At 35.0% G+C, this 14806-nt stretch overlaps 4 protein-coding genes across 11 annotated transcripts in view; 1 reads left to right on the forward strand and 3 right to left on the reverse strand.

Moving 5' to 3' along the window:
- The window catches only part of LOC100535385 (uncharacterized), a 199308-nt gene extending 198195 nt beyond the window's left edge, over window positions 1–1113 (reverse strand). Inside the window, exon 1 of the mRNA XM_087284768.1 lies at window positions 352–1113. The gene's annotated coding sequence lies outside the window, so the exon portion shown is untranslated. The remainder of the gene's footprint in view (window positions 1–351) is intronic.
- The window catches only part of aasdhppt (aminoadipate-semialdehyde dehydrogenase-phosphopantetheinyl transferase), a 24601-nt gene extending 13525 nt beyond the window's left edge, over window positions 1–11076 (reverse strand). The window contains 2 exon segments of the mRNA NM_001033729.1: window positions 8597–8816; window positions 10716–11076. Of these exon segments, the coding sequence (NP_001028901.1) occupies window positions 8597–8816; window positions 10716–10859 (364 nt within the window). The 5' untranslated portion in view covers window positions 10860–11076.
- gria4a (glutamate receptor, ionotropic, AMPA 4a) overlaps window positions 1–14806 on the reverse strand; it is an 877747-nt gene that overhangs the window by 608372 nt on the left and 254569 nt on the right. The gene's annotated exons all lie outside the window — the stretch shown is intronic.
- Window positions 1–14806, forward strand: part of msantd4 (Myb/SANT-like DNA-binding domain containing 4 with coiled-coils) — an 85769-nt gene that overhangs the window by 39092 nt on the left and 31871 nt on the right. For 4 of the 8 annotated variants that reach the window (XR_015509921.1, XM_087284755.1, XM_087284750.1 and 1 more), the window contains exon 1: window positions 11221–11279. The exons of the other annotated variants lie outside the window; for them this stretch is intronic. The gene's annotated coding sequence lies outside the window, so the exon portion shown is untranslated. Of the gene's footprint in view, window positions 1–11220; window positions 11280–14806 lie in introns of those variants that run through there. 8 annotated transcript variants of the gene reach the window in all.

The following is a 14806-nucleotide window of genomic DNA, read 5'->3' on the forward strand; positions in this document are numbered from 1 at the left end:
ACCTTGCTTGTATCTGGACTCTGAACCACGCCGCCCGCCACTGATCCATACCTGTTATATCACCCTGTGTCTGTCAGCCGCCAGCCCTTTGACCATTATTGCATACTGTTCATGTAAGTTCGCAGTTTAGTGCGTATTGTATGATTGTGATTGAACTGTGTCTATTAACGGGCCATGACACCCCCCTCTTTCGGTTAAAGTCTACTTCAGAATTTTTTCAAAAGATGCATGATTAATGGGCGTGGAGTGGGCGTGGCCAGCAGGGGAGAAGGGGAGCGAACAACTGTTGTTGTCAGTTAGCTCACAAAATGAGACACAAAGAGGAGATGCATGAGTTTATAGTTTTATAACATTTGTTATTCGTAATTTCATATACACATAACCACAATTTATATCATTATAAAGGTAAGTGCGTTCATGTAAACCCTATAAATGAGGATTCTCCCTCAATCCCCGTATCCAGCAGACTCAGTGCAGCAGGTCTCCTGACCTGTCTATTTTAACCATTAGCCCTGCTGGTAATCTGGAGGATTTAGGCAAACACTGCAGCACAGTGATGTGTCTGAATGTGAACGAACTCCTGATAAAAGACAGCGTCCGCCATTCTCTAATTCTCGTGCTGCTCTCCCGACAAAAATGCTAGCAGCACACACACAGCTTTGCTGTATGATCTGCCCTGACAAGGTCGCGGGGGAAAACATGCAACAAACCCCGTGGATCATGTAAACAAACGCATATGAGCCTTCATGAACGGCTAAATACTGTGCCGTGGTTTCCGTGTCTCACAGCTCGGGCTTGACTCTGGCAGGTCTGGAAGGTCTCATGAATAATTAAGCAGCCGGCTCTTCTCATAGGATAAGAAAACTCTGCTATAAATAATAATGAGAAACCGACGCGTACTTGCAGTACTGCGCTACATCGCCGATTTTGATTCCGCCCCAAAAATCATTTTAAACCCGGAAGCTGAAATTAGCTGACAAAAGCTCAAAATTATCCAGTTTTCCCCACAATTAAAGCTGACAGGTGCTAACATTGTCTTAACTGATGCTCAACACACACACATCTGTTAATATAAAAAAAAAAAAGTTATCCAGGGTGTCCTGAACCTTTAAATACTGCAAATGGATCCCTCCGTGTCAGGCTCCTCATTACAGGTAAACCGTATCCAATGCATTCAGACTTTGAGACGAAGCATGCATATAGATAACATCACCGTAGTCCAATCAATGTCGACATGAATGTTGCCTCAGTCAGCTTCTTTTTAGCATAAAAAAAGGCAGTTTTTAATTCAAAATAGAAGCCTAAAATCACTTTAAATTTTTTTTACCAGTTGCTGAATGTGAGTACTAAAAGAATGTGTATCATCAAATAAAATTTCAAGATATTTGTACTGGGACACCAATTCAATCTGTGCACCATGTGTAGTAGCAATAGGACCTAGTTTTTGCTTGGCAAAATAATATGGACTTTCCTCTATGTCTCCCATTCAGTTTTATTTACTTCCTGCCCTCCATTTGAATTTCGCGCATAACCAGAACAACTTGATTGCAAACAACCTATTTATTTTAAGGAAGTAAAGTAATGCAGGATTTAAAGAGACAGATCACCTCAAAAACAAACATTTTCCCACCATTTACTTACACTAAAATAGTTATGAACATTTTTACTATTAAAGTCAATAGCGTAAATCTGAGCATATCTTCCTTTGTGTTCAACAGAAGGAAGAAACTGAGGAAATGATGACATAATTTTTAATTTCTGGGTGAACTATCCCTTTAAAACATGAACCTGATAATGGACATGTGTAATTGTGGGCGGGGCTATGTTAATGAGCGTATAGCTGTGACGTTATGATTATATTTCAGTTGTTGTTATTTAATTCAGTACATGGTTATTACCATATAAATTCTGTATTTCTATTAAAATGAAAGAGGTGCACTTTAAAATTTTGCACAATATTTACCCATGTGACGCACTTTTATCCAAATATTGTGATGTTACTGATATTTGCACATTTTGTAAGAAGGAGTGTGAAGACATTTGTCACTTATTTTTTTTCTTGCGATGTATCATCACTGTTTTGGGATGATTTAAGTTCATACTGTTTTTCCAAGGTTAATATGAGTGGTAATTTGTACCTTAAGGATGTTATTTGTTATTTTGAAAACCAAAACAAGGCGTTAGAAGCCACTGTGAACTTTCTTATACTTGCTGGGAAATTCTACTTTCACAAACAGAGGTTCCTTAAAAAAAATCACCTTTTTATTGACTTCCTATGTGAAAAAGAACACTTAATTAAATCTCTTAGATTAAATGAAAATAAGAAATGTGCTTCTTTCTTGAGCAAATTTGATGAGATCTTTCATGCTACTTGAATTTTTATCTTTTTTTATTGTACTGTCTTTTTTTTATTTATTCTTTTTTATGTACTGTGATTTGGTTTTACTCTTTATCTTGTGTATGCAGTGTGATTATTATGTAAAAGAACTGTTATCTTTTACTGTATTATAAGTTGTGTTATACAGTTTCTTGAAGCTAATAAAAAAAATCATTTAATTCAGTACAATTGTGATATTTGGTTAAAGAGGGAGCTTTATGTTGTACTATAATATACTAGAGCAGCATTCATGTTAAAACATTATCATTTAAAAAACCTAAATTAAAAGGCACATCGTATTCTTCACATAAACATGATTTCTATAAGCTTATGCTGTACAGCAGGGCCACCAGATTTGATGAATTTACTAAGCACAGTATTAGAGCGACATCTGGTGGCCATTGATGAAACCGCATTGTGTGTATTGTAAAACACTGGCCGCTTAAAGGGACAGTTCACCCAAAAATGAAGATTCTGTCATGCTTTACTCACCCTTCATTTATTAATACCATGCTGTTAAGCGCAAATGAAGACATACTGAAGAATGTTTGAAACTGTCAGCCATTGACCTCCACAGTATTTGTTTATACTACTATAGTCAATGTCATGTAGAATGGGATCTGCGCTCGATTAATGAGTAGTAGGATTATAATAAAATTATTCTTTTAACTCTAGACATGATGAAGTGATTTATACAATCTTAGACACATTAGACTCACTCATGGACATTTACTTAAAGGAGAAGTTGCTCCAAAATCCTGGTTTGTAATCTACGAGTTTAAACATCACTCTAGGATATACGTCTTGTTTGAGTATGCTAAAAAGGAGTTTACATTTATTTACATTTATGGATAATAAACCTTCCAATATATATTAATGTAAAACCCAAAACAAGCTGTTTTGGTAAAGTCTTAAACAATAATTAGGATTATTTTGGATAATGAAAGAATTTTTAAAAAAGCACTTTAATCCAAAAAGATTGAACAAAAGGACATTACCAAAATAAGTGAAGTTACCCAGAAAGAGCAGGTACGGTAACACAGGGAAATTAAAAAAAATAAAAATAAAATATATATATATATATATATATATATATATATATATATATATATATATATATATATATATATATGGCTGATTCCAGCGTTATGGATGTGACATTTGCAGTAAAAATTCAAAACATAAATTCGCAGTGAAAGTATACGTTAACATTATATTGAATCATCTGTTTATATTTTCCAAAACAACTAACCACAGAGTTATGGGATCAAAAAAATTAAATCTGTGAACATTTTTATACTTTAAATGAGGAAAATAAACAAGCGTTATGGATGTGACAAAAAAAGTCTGCGAGTTTACAGCATACAACATATTTCGTAGAAATTCTGTGAATTAAACTGCACAACCCAAAATAAATATTCCTTAACAAAAGGATAAGAGTTGGCTCTTTATAGAACAAAACTGATTGATTTTATTTTATTTTGACATTTTTGCATTTTTGAGGGAAAAGTTTCGTTATGGATGTGACACTTTTTCGTTATGGATGTGACGGGTGCGAAATTGCCAATTGTGTGACTTTGGTAAATCAAATATAATAGTTTGAAAACATTGACAGAGACATTTTTAAGTATTTTAAAACACTGTAAAACACTTGCCTGCGCAAAAAAATGTAGAAACGGTTTCGCTATTTTGGTAAAAACATTTTTCTTTTCATGGCAAGGTTGACATTTTCATGGAATTGCTCATATATATATATATATATATATATATATATACACATATTATAATCATATAAATCAATCTTTAACTTGTTAAGAAATCTTTAGGGTGCCAGAATCAATGATGATAATTATTTTATTTCAAGTCTTTAATACTTATTTGAGTTAATATTTAGGTTATTCACTAAAATATGTCATTTAAATCGTTCATAGAGATGAATGCAGTAAATAGTCTGAATAAAAAAGGTAAAAAACAAACCTTTGCATGATGTGTGAAGATAGAGAGGGTATAAAAAGTGAATTGTTTGTTTTGTTGTGAGAAAATTTGTTCAATAATAAACGCAAAACACACATGGTTGTTGTCATGCGGTAAACTCAGCCAATCGTGTAACATTGGTGTCGTCATCGCAGCTCCAGCTGTCGCTCTTCAGATGTTGCACCGGCTGAATCAATCGTCTGATCTCGGAGCACTGTCGCGATACTTTAATGCCAAATGTGACAGTCACGTGGCGTCAGCGCAGCATCAATCCGGACAAAATTTCAAACCAGCATGCACCGCTTTAAGACTGATTTTAGACAGATCTGCACAGCGCATGAAGTTTTTATAAAGCATGTTTTTATTAATCATACATTTAATAATCATTCTCACTTTTCACTGAACGCAAACTGTCATAGTTTTTTAAAGATACAATCCCCTCTCTGCACATCAGCTGCACCTTCTGCAAACCTCCTGATACCTGCAGCACGAGGACTTTTATGATCATTTAGGAGCCTCAAAAGTGCTGAATCTGTTTAGCAAAATATTTGACTGCATGTCACTGCACCCCAAACAACTTAAAATAATACAAAACAAGTGTACCATATTATAAATCATATCAATAAGCATGAAAGAAAGAGGAAACAGTACTGAGAGCGCATAATTGAGTGCATAATTGAGAGTGAGAAAAAGTTTTGTCCACAAACAGAGGAAATCGGTGCACAACAAAGAGATTCGCTCGCTTGTATTACATAAAGGCGCTCTTATAATACTGCGCTCACGACATTTGTCAGTAAAATAACCCCATAGCGGAGCTAATAGGATTTTTTGAGACTCAGGTGAACAGTTCACGCGGCACCGCATTTGATTTGAGTCAAATATGAAACACTTTGAAGAGATTTTGTCTGAAACAGGTACGTCTGCACCGACGTCTTTTGCGATCCGTCCATGCGTGATCATAGGGAGAACCACATGACCAATAATATTTGGCTAGAAATTGCAGCAGCAGTGGGAAAGGAGGAAAGTTTTTTTAAAAGTTTGAAAAAACCTGAGAGATGAGTTTGTTAAAGAAAAAAAAAAAAAAAGAGGCCCCCGGAAACATCTTCAATAATAATGACTCTCTTTTTATTCGTCTGATTTTACTGTCTGTTTCTTTTGACCGCCCCCTGTCATTTAAAAAAAAAATCTCTATAGCGAACGTGTTAAGTATAAAAGCCTCGTCTGTTTCGTGAGGTGTGTGATGCGGCGCCAGGTGAAAATATATCATATAAATCAGGATTAAGATGTTTGTTTGTTTTTTTCTGTAGTTCAATGGTGCATCTAACCTGTCTTGGTACTGTTCAAGATAAATACATTTATTTGACCACTAATTTTGTGATTTTACATTTTCTCTCGCGTGTTTTTGATATTGCGATATAGGTCTTTAATTTAATACCTAATGGTCTTAAAAAGTCTTAAATTTGACATCATGATATCTGCAGAAACCCTGTATCAGAAACTTTTCAACGATCATTTTTCCCGCAATTGACTGCAAGAACGAACGCAGAAGTGTTGTCTGATTGACAAGCAGCAGCTACATGTGTTCAAAAGAATGTAAAACGCCAAATAGTATAAATCTATGCCGTATTTTCTAAAGTAGTACAATCTTTATATAGCTTTTCGCTTGTACGGTGACTCTGAACTGTCCAAACACCTCTAGAAAATACTTTTTCGGACATATTTGTACATGTGTACATCACTGTAACACTTTTTATTCAAGAACATTTGAGCTGGTTTTAGTCCTTAGCTCTGTCATTTACATTTTATTTAAAATATATTTAACTTACTTGTTGATTAAATCCTATTTTGTTATTTAACCTATTATTTTTATGCAACAGTCAAGTTGCATGTTAATTTGCCATGAAGAAAAGGAAATAATACAATTGTGCATGCTGATTTATGTTAAATCGTGAATATAAGTCTATATAATCACCTTCCAGTTTTGAAATGATAGCTTTTTTGCCTTGAGTATAGACTATTCAGTTTATAAGAGCAGTTCAATCTTTTATGAAGTTTGCTGTATAAAGATATAACATTTTGAAATATTTATAATTATCGGCCTATATATTGCTATCGGCCTCCAAGTCCAAAGAGTTATCGGTATCAACCAAAAAATCCATATCGGTGCATCCCTAATTGAAATACTGTCCTGTATGTGATCTGACAGATGATCCTGGAGGCTGAGGCCCTGTTTACACTAGTGCGTTTTAGTTTTAAAACAGCATTTTGGCTGCGCGCAAGTATAAGTTTGGTTAATATCTTAATTACTGTAACCGCGGACACCGATTCTGCACAGTTGACTGATTGTTTGCCTTTTTTTTTCTATTGTATAAACCTATTGTACATTATACTTTTATAATGGCCATTATTGATTATTAAAACTGATATTCAGTAAAAGAGAGGCTGTTTCGTATTTTCAATGAAAACGAAAGGAGGCAGTAATGTTATAGGCTCCGTTTTGTTATAAATATGCATGAAGATGACGCTCATATTAAGCAGCTACACGACGCCTCAACATTTTTGATGTCTGTTAAGTTGTTAATATCAAAGTGAAAATAGCAGTTCCTGATATCATGTTTTCAGTTTATTGTTAAGACTATGGGCCCTATCATACACCTGGCGCAATGTGGCGCAAGGCGCGGCACAATAGTCTTTTGGTAGTTTCAGCTTGGCGCAAGAGTCGTTTTGAGGCGTTGCGCTACGCTGTTTAAATAGCAAATGCATTAGCGCTCATTTGTGCGCCCATAGGCGTTCTGGTCTAAAAAGGAAGGCGTTCTGAGGCGGACCGCTGGCGCGTTGCTATTTTGAGAAACTATAATAGATTTTTCATTAGACCAAAACAAACCCGGTCTAAACTCCGGCGCAGAGTTGCGCCTCGCTTACACACTGCTTAATACACACAAGAGAGCAATAGGCAAATATCTTTACACATGAAAGAATGTAAATATTAAGGGAATATATATAGGATATAATAAGAATAGATATAGGATATAAATATAAAGGATTAAAATATTACAAGACATTATTTTCTAGCCTACATAAATATGAAAAATCACTGCTTTTATGTCTTCTTCATCTCGGGAGGCTTTTTCAGTTCATTCATAACAATTTGCTTTTGTATAATGTTATTATTATTAGCAGTATTATTTATTATATCCATATTTATATTTGTTTTATTAAAAACAAGCTTAGATTTGCCCACCTGTCAGGTTTTAGACCATATGGGGCACAGCATGTGTTTTAGGATATAACTCAGGTTTTTGAGCACATTTTGTTATTATTGTTCATTTATTCGTTTGCTGGAAATTAGAACTGAATTTAGAAATAGTTTTGAAATGAATATTTGCGCTTAACAACCGCAATTAATTATTTATAGACTAATTGATGTCTGTGTGTAAAGGTTTCCCTATCCAAGAGCGAAAGTGAAAGTGATCCATTATCTCTCATTCTCACACAGTAGATGCTGTTTAAAAGTTTTCTGTTAAAAAACTGTCAACTGTGAACTGTTTGCTTGTGAAATGCTCATTTTTTCCACTTAGACTTACTTTGCGTCCTGTAAATAGTGAATGCGCTCTTAGCGTGACGCAACTGGCTCTTAAAGGGAATGTGAGATGAGACTCTAATTGTTTTTTTCTCAAAACACACCTGTAACTCATTAAGAAAATAAACTCAATCCTTTTAGACCATGCGCCATGGCGCAAAGCAGATTTCCCGTCCTTAAATTAGCAAAAATGCGTTCTGACACGCCCTGAAAGCGTTTGCGCCCTGTGTTTTGCGCTCTGCGCATGGACCGTCAAAATAGAGCCCTATGAAACAGCATAGCCAGGGTGATGTGAATGACTTTATAAATGACACTTGGGAGTTTGTTTTCCATATTAAACTTGCAAAGTCTGAACTAACACGGAGAGGATGCGAGACTGAACTGTGTGTAGGCTACTTAATATTGAGGAAAAAGCCCCAATCAGAGAGACGAATGTCTGCAGCCCCGCCTTTGTTTTCAGATGTCTCTGTTTTCCCTCATCCACACTGAGACGGAGCTGCATTTTAGAATGAAAACGGCCTCTCCAGAATTTCCAAAACGCTCCGATTTCGGCGCTCAAAAACTGCGGTGTAGTGTAGACGGATTGCATAACTGTAGCAAAACTTCTGCGTTTTCAAACTAAAACGCATTAATGTAAACGGGGCCTGAGAGGTAGTGAAAGTCACCTGGTCTGCTGGTCTTCATCACGTCTATGCCCACCTGACGACCTGCTTCTGCTGCCAGAACGGCGTAATCTCCCTGATGGGACACGTTGAAGCTCCAGCTGGGTGCGGATGAGGTTTGTGGCAGGTACGGTTTGCCCCGTTCTGTTCGTTGCAGTCGAAACCCGTCCCATGCAAAACCCATCTTCTCACAAACCAGCTTTCTGATGAGCAGACGTCCAGCCTGATTTAAAGAAACACACAATACAACTTAAAGGACCAGTGAAATTAAAATAAATAAATTTTTTAGATGTTTTCATCAGTATTGTTAGTTTGTAGGATATCTTTTAGCTAGTGCGCATCAAAACAGTGACAATATTTGCGTTTAGATGATATAAACACGTAAATTTTGTAGTTTGTCTCTTCCGCCTAAATGGATAAAAGGTTTTATTCACGTCACCTCGTACTTTTGTTTCTCATTAAATCTTCTGACCAATCAAATGCTCTCTAGTGTCTGACATGCCCCACCTTCTTCTTCTCATTGCCTTTTCATTTGATGCGCTTGAGCTGAACCACTCTTACTGGCAGAGCGGTGATAAAACAACACACTATTGGCTGTTTTTTTTAGGGGAGGAGCTACGCTATGTCCCACCCTCTCTTCTTCTTTCGGTTGAGATTACGTCAAACATTGAATAAAATAATGCACATTACAAACCAATTCACCTGACGTTTAAATGAACACTCCATTTTTTTAAAAATAGTCTCACTTTCACTCCCCTAGAGTTCTGAATCCATTCAGCTGATCTCCAGTTCTAGTGGGAGCACATTTAGCTTAGCTTCAAATCATTAAATCGGATAGGATCGTTAGCATTTTGTTAAAAAAAGAGCCTATTTACAGTTTGACTCTTCTGTAGTTACATTGCGTATTAAGGCCTTGATCACACAAAATTGACTTTTTGTGTTGAGAGGCGTCTTTTTTTAATGGTTTTGAACGGCTGCTGCATTTTGTGTTTTTGCCGTCGTGTTCTGTACGCCTGCAGTAAAAAAGTCAACTCTGAGGAAAAATTTTTAAAAAAATCTGTTATCTATCTATCTGTCAACTGTTTTAATCTATCTATCTATCTATCTATCTATCTATCTATCTATCTATCTATCTATCTATCTATCTATCTATCTATCTATCTATCTATCTATCTATCTATCTGTCTGTCTGTCTGTCTGTCTGTCTATTTATCTGTCTGTCTGTCTGTCTGTCTGTCTGTCTGTCTGTCAACTGTTTTAATCTATCTATCTATCTATCTATCTATCTATCTATCTATCTATCTATCTATCTATCTATCTATCTATCTATCTATCTATCTGTCTGTCTGTCTGTCTGTCTGTCTGTCTGTCTGTCTGTCTATGTATCTGTCTGTCTGTCTGTCTGTCAACTGTTTTAATCTATCTATCTATCTATCTATCTATCTATCTATCTATCTATCTATCTATCTATCTTTAAACTGTTTTTATCTATCTATCTATCTATCTATCTATCTATCTATCTATCTATCTATCTATCTATCTATCTATCTATCTATCTATCTTTAAACTGTTTTTATCTATCTATCTATCTATCTATCTATCTATCTATCTATCTATCTATCTATATATATATATATATATATATATATATATATATATATATATATATATATATATATATCATATATTTCTATCATTCTGTCTTTCTGTTTGTCTATCTATCTATCAAGTTGGTTTAAATTTTTGTTCAGTGACAAATTGTGACATGCTCCCTATATAGTTTACAATGTTACTTTAAATATTTGGTCTGAAATTACATGTAGATAAGGATGACTTCAAAAGAACATCAGCACTATCTAATTTACTGTGAACAATGTTATACTTTGATAGTCATTGGCTGCTAATGTTATTTCCCCATTCAGAATCTGCAAAGAATACTTTTATGAAATCAAGGAGAAAGTCTAAATGTGTGAAAATAAAACCAACTTTACATACTTTTTTGTGCTTTTTATTAATGAATGCTACAGGATACTTTGCTATAGAATAGTTCAAAACACTAAGTTTTAATCGTCATAATGCCATATGTGGTATTAACTGGAGCATCAGTGTCTGCTGTACTCACCATGGCGGATTTGGCATCTTTAGCGAACACGAATTGTCCGATTCGCAGTTTTTCCTCCTGCTGGACACACCGAGCCGCGAGGGTCCACTCGGAACGGCTCGGGACCCACGAACCGCAGCGGAACGCCCACCGGACCCCGTCCATCCCCCAAAAAACACACAACTCCCAATGACAACTATTTCTAAACTCTTAAAACACTGCGACTAATAGCTGTTAATACATTATAATATGCCATTATGATATTAAGTAGTCGTTATTATTAATTATTAACATTATGTCTCATGCAGTATTTATAATGTGTTTTGCTTCTCTGGTTACGCCAGCAGCTGCACATGTGTTTTTCTTTTAACCACACACACATACAGAGGAGCCCGGAAGAATATGTTGTGGACGGGGCTGAGTGTTAAGCGTCGCACCTGATTGGCTGACGGAGGGGGCGGGGACGCTCGTTGACCAATCGCGCTGGGGATTCGTGCGTTGTCGGAAGTGTTCGGCAGAGTTCGGCGGCGCCGTGGAGGCGGGGCGGGACGCGTGTGGATGAGTGGATGATGCTTTTCTCCACCGGTGAGTGTTTCGAGTAAATAAATCGAATATCCGTGTCTCTATTTGCTGTTATTCATTTTGGTATTTATTTCACGCCATGTTAAGAAGGGTGTATGTGTAACACGGTGCCTGCGGAAGCCGTTTCTGTCGACATGTTTATAAACGAACTGCCAAAAATAATAGCCGTGCTGTTGTGTTTATGTCTGGTGTGATGCTATCATGATTTATTGTAACGATATAATCCTAATATTTGTGCTAAATGTTGATGTACTTGACAAAATATACCTGCTATTATAGCTTTGACCAAAATCGCTGTTACTAGTACAATTACTTCCTTTATAAAAACTAATATTGTGTATTATAACGTAACTGCATATTTATAATCTTCATTTATCACAATATTTACATGATTACATTCCTTCTTGCTTCAAAAATACCAATAAAATACAATGAAACGTGCAAAAAATATATTTCCAAGGTGATTTTGTTAAATAAGTAATGTTGCTTGTTAAATTATAATACATTGTCTTAAAACATTATTAGAATCTTTCCAAATTCATCTGGGGTTTAAAAAAAAAAAATATTATTATGGCAGTGAGACCACGGTTTCAATATTGACCATTTTGAGGAATGTAAACAATACAACGGTCCTAATGTATTTCCTGTTACATTTTTTATACCCATAGCTTCAGAGAGTTCAAAAGGTCTACATATAGATTAATAATGTTATGATAGCTGCATTAACGTGAATATATGATTGAATTGCCTCTTGTTACAGTTATAAAATATTGTGATAACAAGAAGGAAATGTTCAAGGGCCAATGACACTACCACACTGAAATGGTCTACAGCGGAGATGCCAAAATAAGATAGAGGTAAAGTTGGTTTTATATTCGCACAATCTGACTTTCCCCTTAATAATGTAATTTCATAAAAGTATTATTTGCAAACTCTAAATAGCGAAATCAAATTAGCAGCCAATGACTATCAAAGTACAACATAGTTCACTGTCTAATAAACAGTGTTATTGTTGTCTTCAAGTCACACTTGCATGCTAATTCCAATCGAATATTCAAAGTAATATGGTAAACAATACAGAGACTTCTAAATGAATGAATTTGTGAATATGAAACCAACTTTACCTCTATCAAAACTAGGGCCCGCGGGCTAAAGTTGGCTATTGGTAACCTTTAGTTTGGCCTTCCATCCAATCTAAAAAGATTTTTTTTTTATTGTGGTGGTAGTTTGTATTATTGTTGAGCTACAAAAAGCAAACTGAAAATAATGTTTAAATTAAACGTAAATGAATCAGATTTTAAAAAATACACTGTCACTGACAAATAGAAGACAACGCAGAAGACGGCAGAGTCAGGTGCAGCTTTATTAGTGTATTCAGCATTGATATCTATTGTGTTAAAAAAGGAGTTGTTTTTTATTTTAATGAGTTGAATAAAAAATTCCATTGCAATATTTAATATGATTAAATCTATTAATTCATTAATAATATAAAATATATTTTAAAATTACCCATGGCAACTTCAATGTAATTTGCTGCTTATTCAACCTATTTTTGCTCATACAACACAATTCTTGAGATTTTTTTTTTGGACGACTTAATTGTTTTATGTTTTATTCACTTAAATGTGTTAAATTAATCGATTTGTGTTGGGCCAACCTGAATGAGATGTGTGGAACCCTACATTTTTTACAGTGCAGTTTGGCCCACAGCCCTAAATCAAGTTGGGTTTTTGGCCCTTTCTAAGAAAAAGTTTGGGCACCCCTGGTCTATAGCAAGTGTGTATTTCGAAAGTTGCTACATAAAAATGTTTTGTATTTTTTTTTCACTTGTAAATAAAACAAACACAGCAAGAATAAGCAATGCTTTCTACTTTAATGTTTAATACATACATATATATATATATATATATATATATATATATATATATATATATATATATATATATATATATATATAATTTTGTGTAATTTGCTAACAATTATGGGTGTTATTTCTTTAAAAAATAAATCACACATAATTTAAGCCTATAGTTTTTATCAAAAACCTAAAATGGGTTTACACAGCAGGGCTCGAAATTAACTTTCTTATTTGGTAGCACCGGTGCTCCCAACCTGAAATATTTAGAAGCACCAGAAAAAATTTAGGAGCACCAGAAAAATTTAAGCTCACCCACCAAAAATGAATGATATATTTGACAAGTTGTATATTAAGGGATTTATTGTATTTGAAAACAACATCAATTGGGACTAACAAAACCCAGAAACAACTATCTAACTAATGCTGTGATGACTTAATATTTGTGCAATAATTCCAACATGAATGTTGAATAATTATAAAATAATAATAATGACGATGATGATGATGATGACAATAATACTAATAATGAATTATATTTCTCATCATCATGCTGCCTTGAATGTGCTTTAATGTAAGTTATCTGCTATATAAAGTCCTACTGTTACTTTATGAAAAATAAATTGATGGTTTGTATCAAACACAAATGAAGCATTGTAGTAAGAAATATTTATTTTGTACTATTGTTTTTATATGCATGTCAATTTAATAAATAATATTTCTGCTACAAAACAAACAAAATATTATAATAAATCATTCAATTCAATGCTGAAAGCTGCAAAGCAGTCATCAGTAATTAAATAGGAAAATAATGTACACCTCAAGAAAGAACGGACAAAAGAAAGGAAGAAAAGTCTCACTTTTAAAAGGTTTGGTTTCGGTTCGAGTCGTTTTAATGCTCAGCCTCGTTACACGCTGAATTACATTTGTCTGTGTTTGTGGAAAAGCATGCGAGTCGGCCGGCCCAATATGAGGGGGGCAGAGCAGGATTCTCCCGATGACCACCGGTGAAATACTGTTCTTTATTATAACCTGCATCAGTTAAAACTCAGTAAAGGCGAGCTTCTTTGGCGATGGTGTTTTAGCGGACATTTGCGCTGTTGCAGCCTGATCTCACGAGGAAACGTATAAAAAAGTTACGAATTGCCGTGAGATTGTGTTGCCTGAACCCGCAGTGCATGCAACGCATCGAGATTCAGTGTACTTTTCACTCTTCAGCCGTTTGCATTCCCCGCGGTCACAAAAGCTCCCACCCTGTCATCTGACAGCGGAAAGTCTTGAGTGATTGACAGCTCATATGAACCAATATAGCGGCAGGTAAGACCGATTTTACCACGTTTTTAGAAAAAAAAAAAACCAAAACAGGTCGCACTACAACCATTATATGCAGTCGCACGAATGCTCCCAATATATATTATGAGTCGCATAGCTTAAATTTCGGGCGCATATGAAATGGTCGCAATTTCGAGCTCTGCACAGGATATTCAATGCAGTTAAAAAAATATGTGTATTCAATGAAATTGTAGCAATAAATGTTAATTATTTTAGCTTTTCTATTCACCAGAGAATCATGACAGTATTTTTTATTTTTCACAAATATTAGGCGAGGCAAGTTTATTTATATAGCACATTTCACACACAGTGATAATTCAAAGTACTTTACATAAACAGGAAT

The sequence above is a fragment of the Danio rerio genome, chromosome 15 (assembly GCF_052040795.2).
Source record: "Danio rerio strain M-AB ecotype USA chromosome 15, GRCz13ab, whole genome shotgun sequence".
In the NCBI taxonomy this organism is placed as follows: Eukaryota; Metazoa; Chordata; class Actinopteri; order Cypriniformes; family Danionidae; genus Danio; species Danio rerio.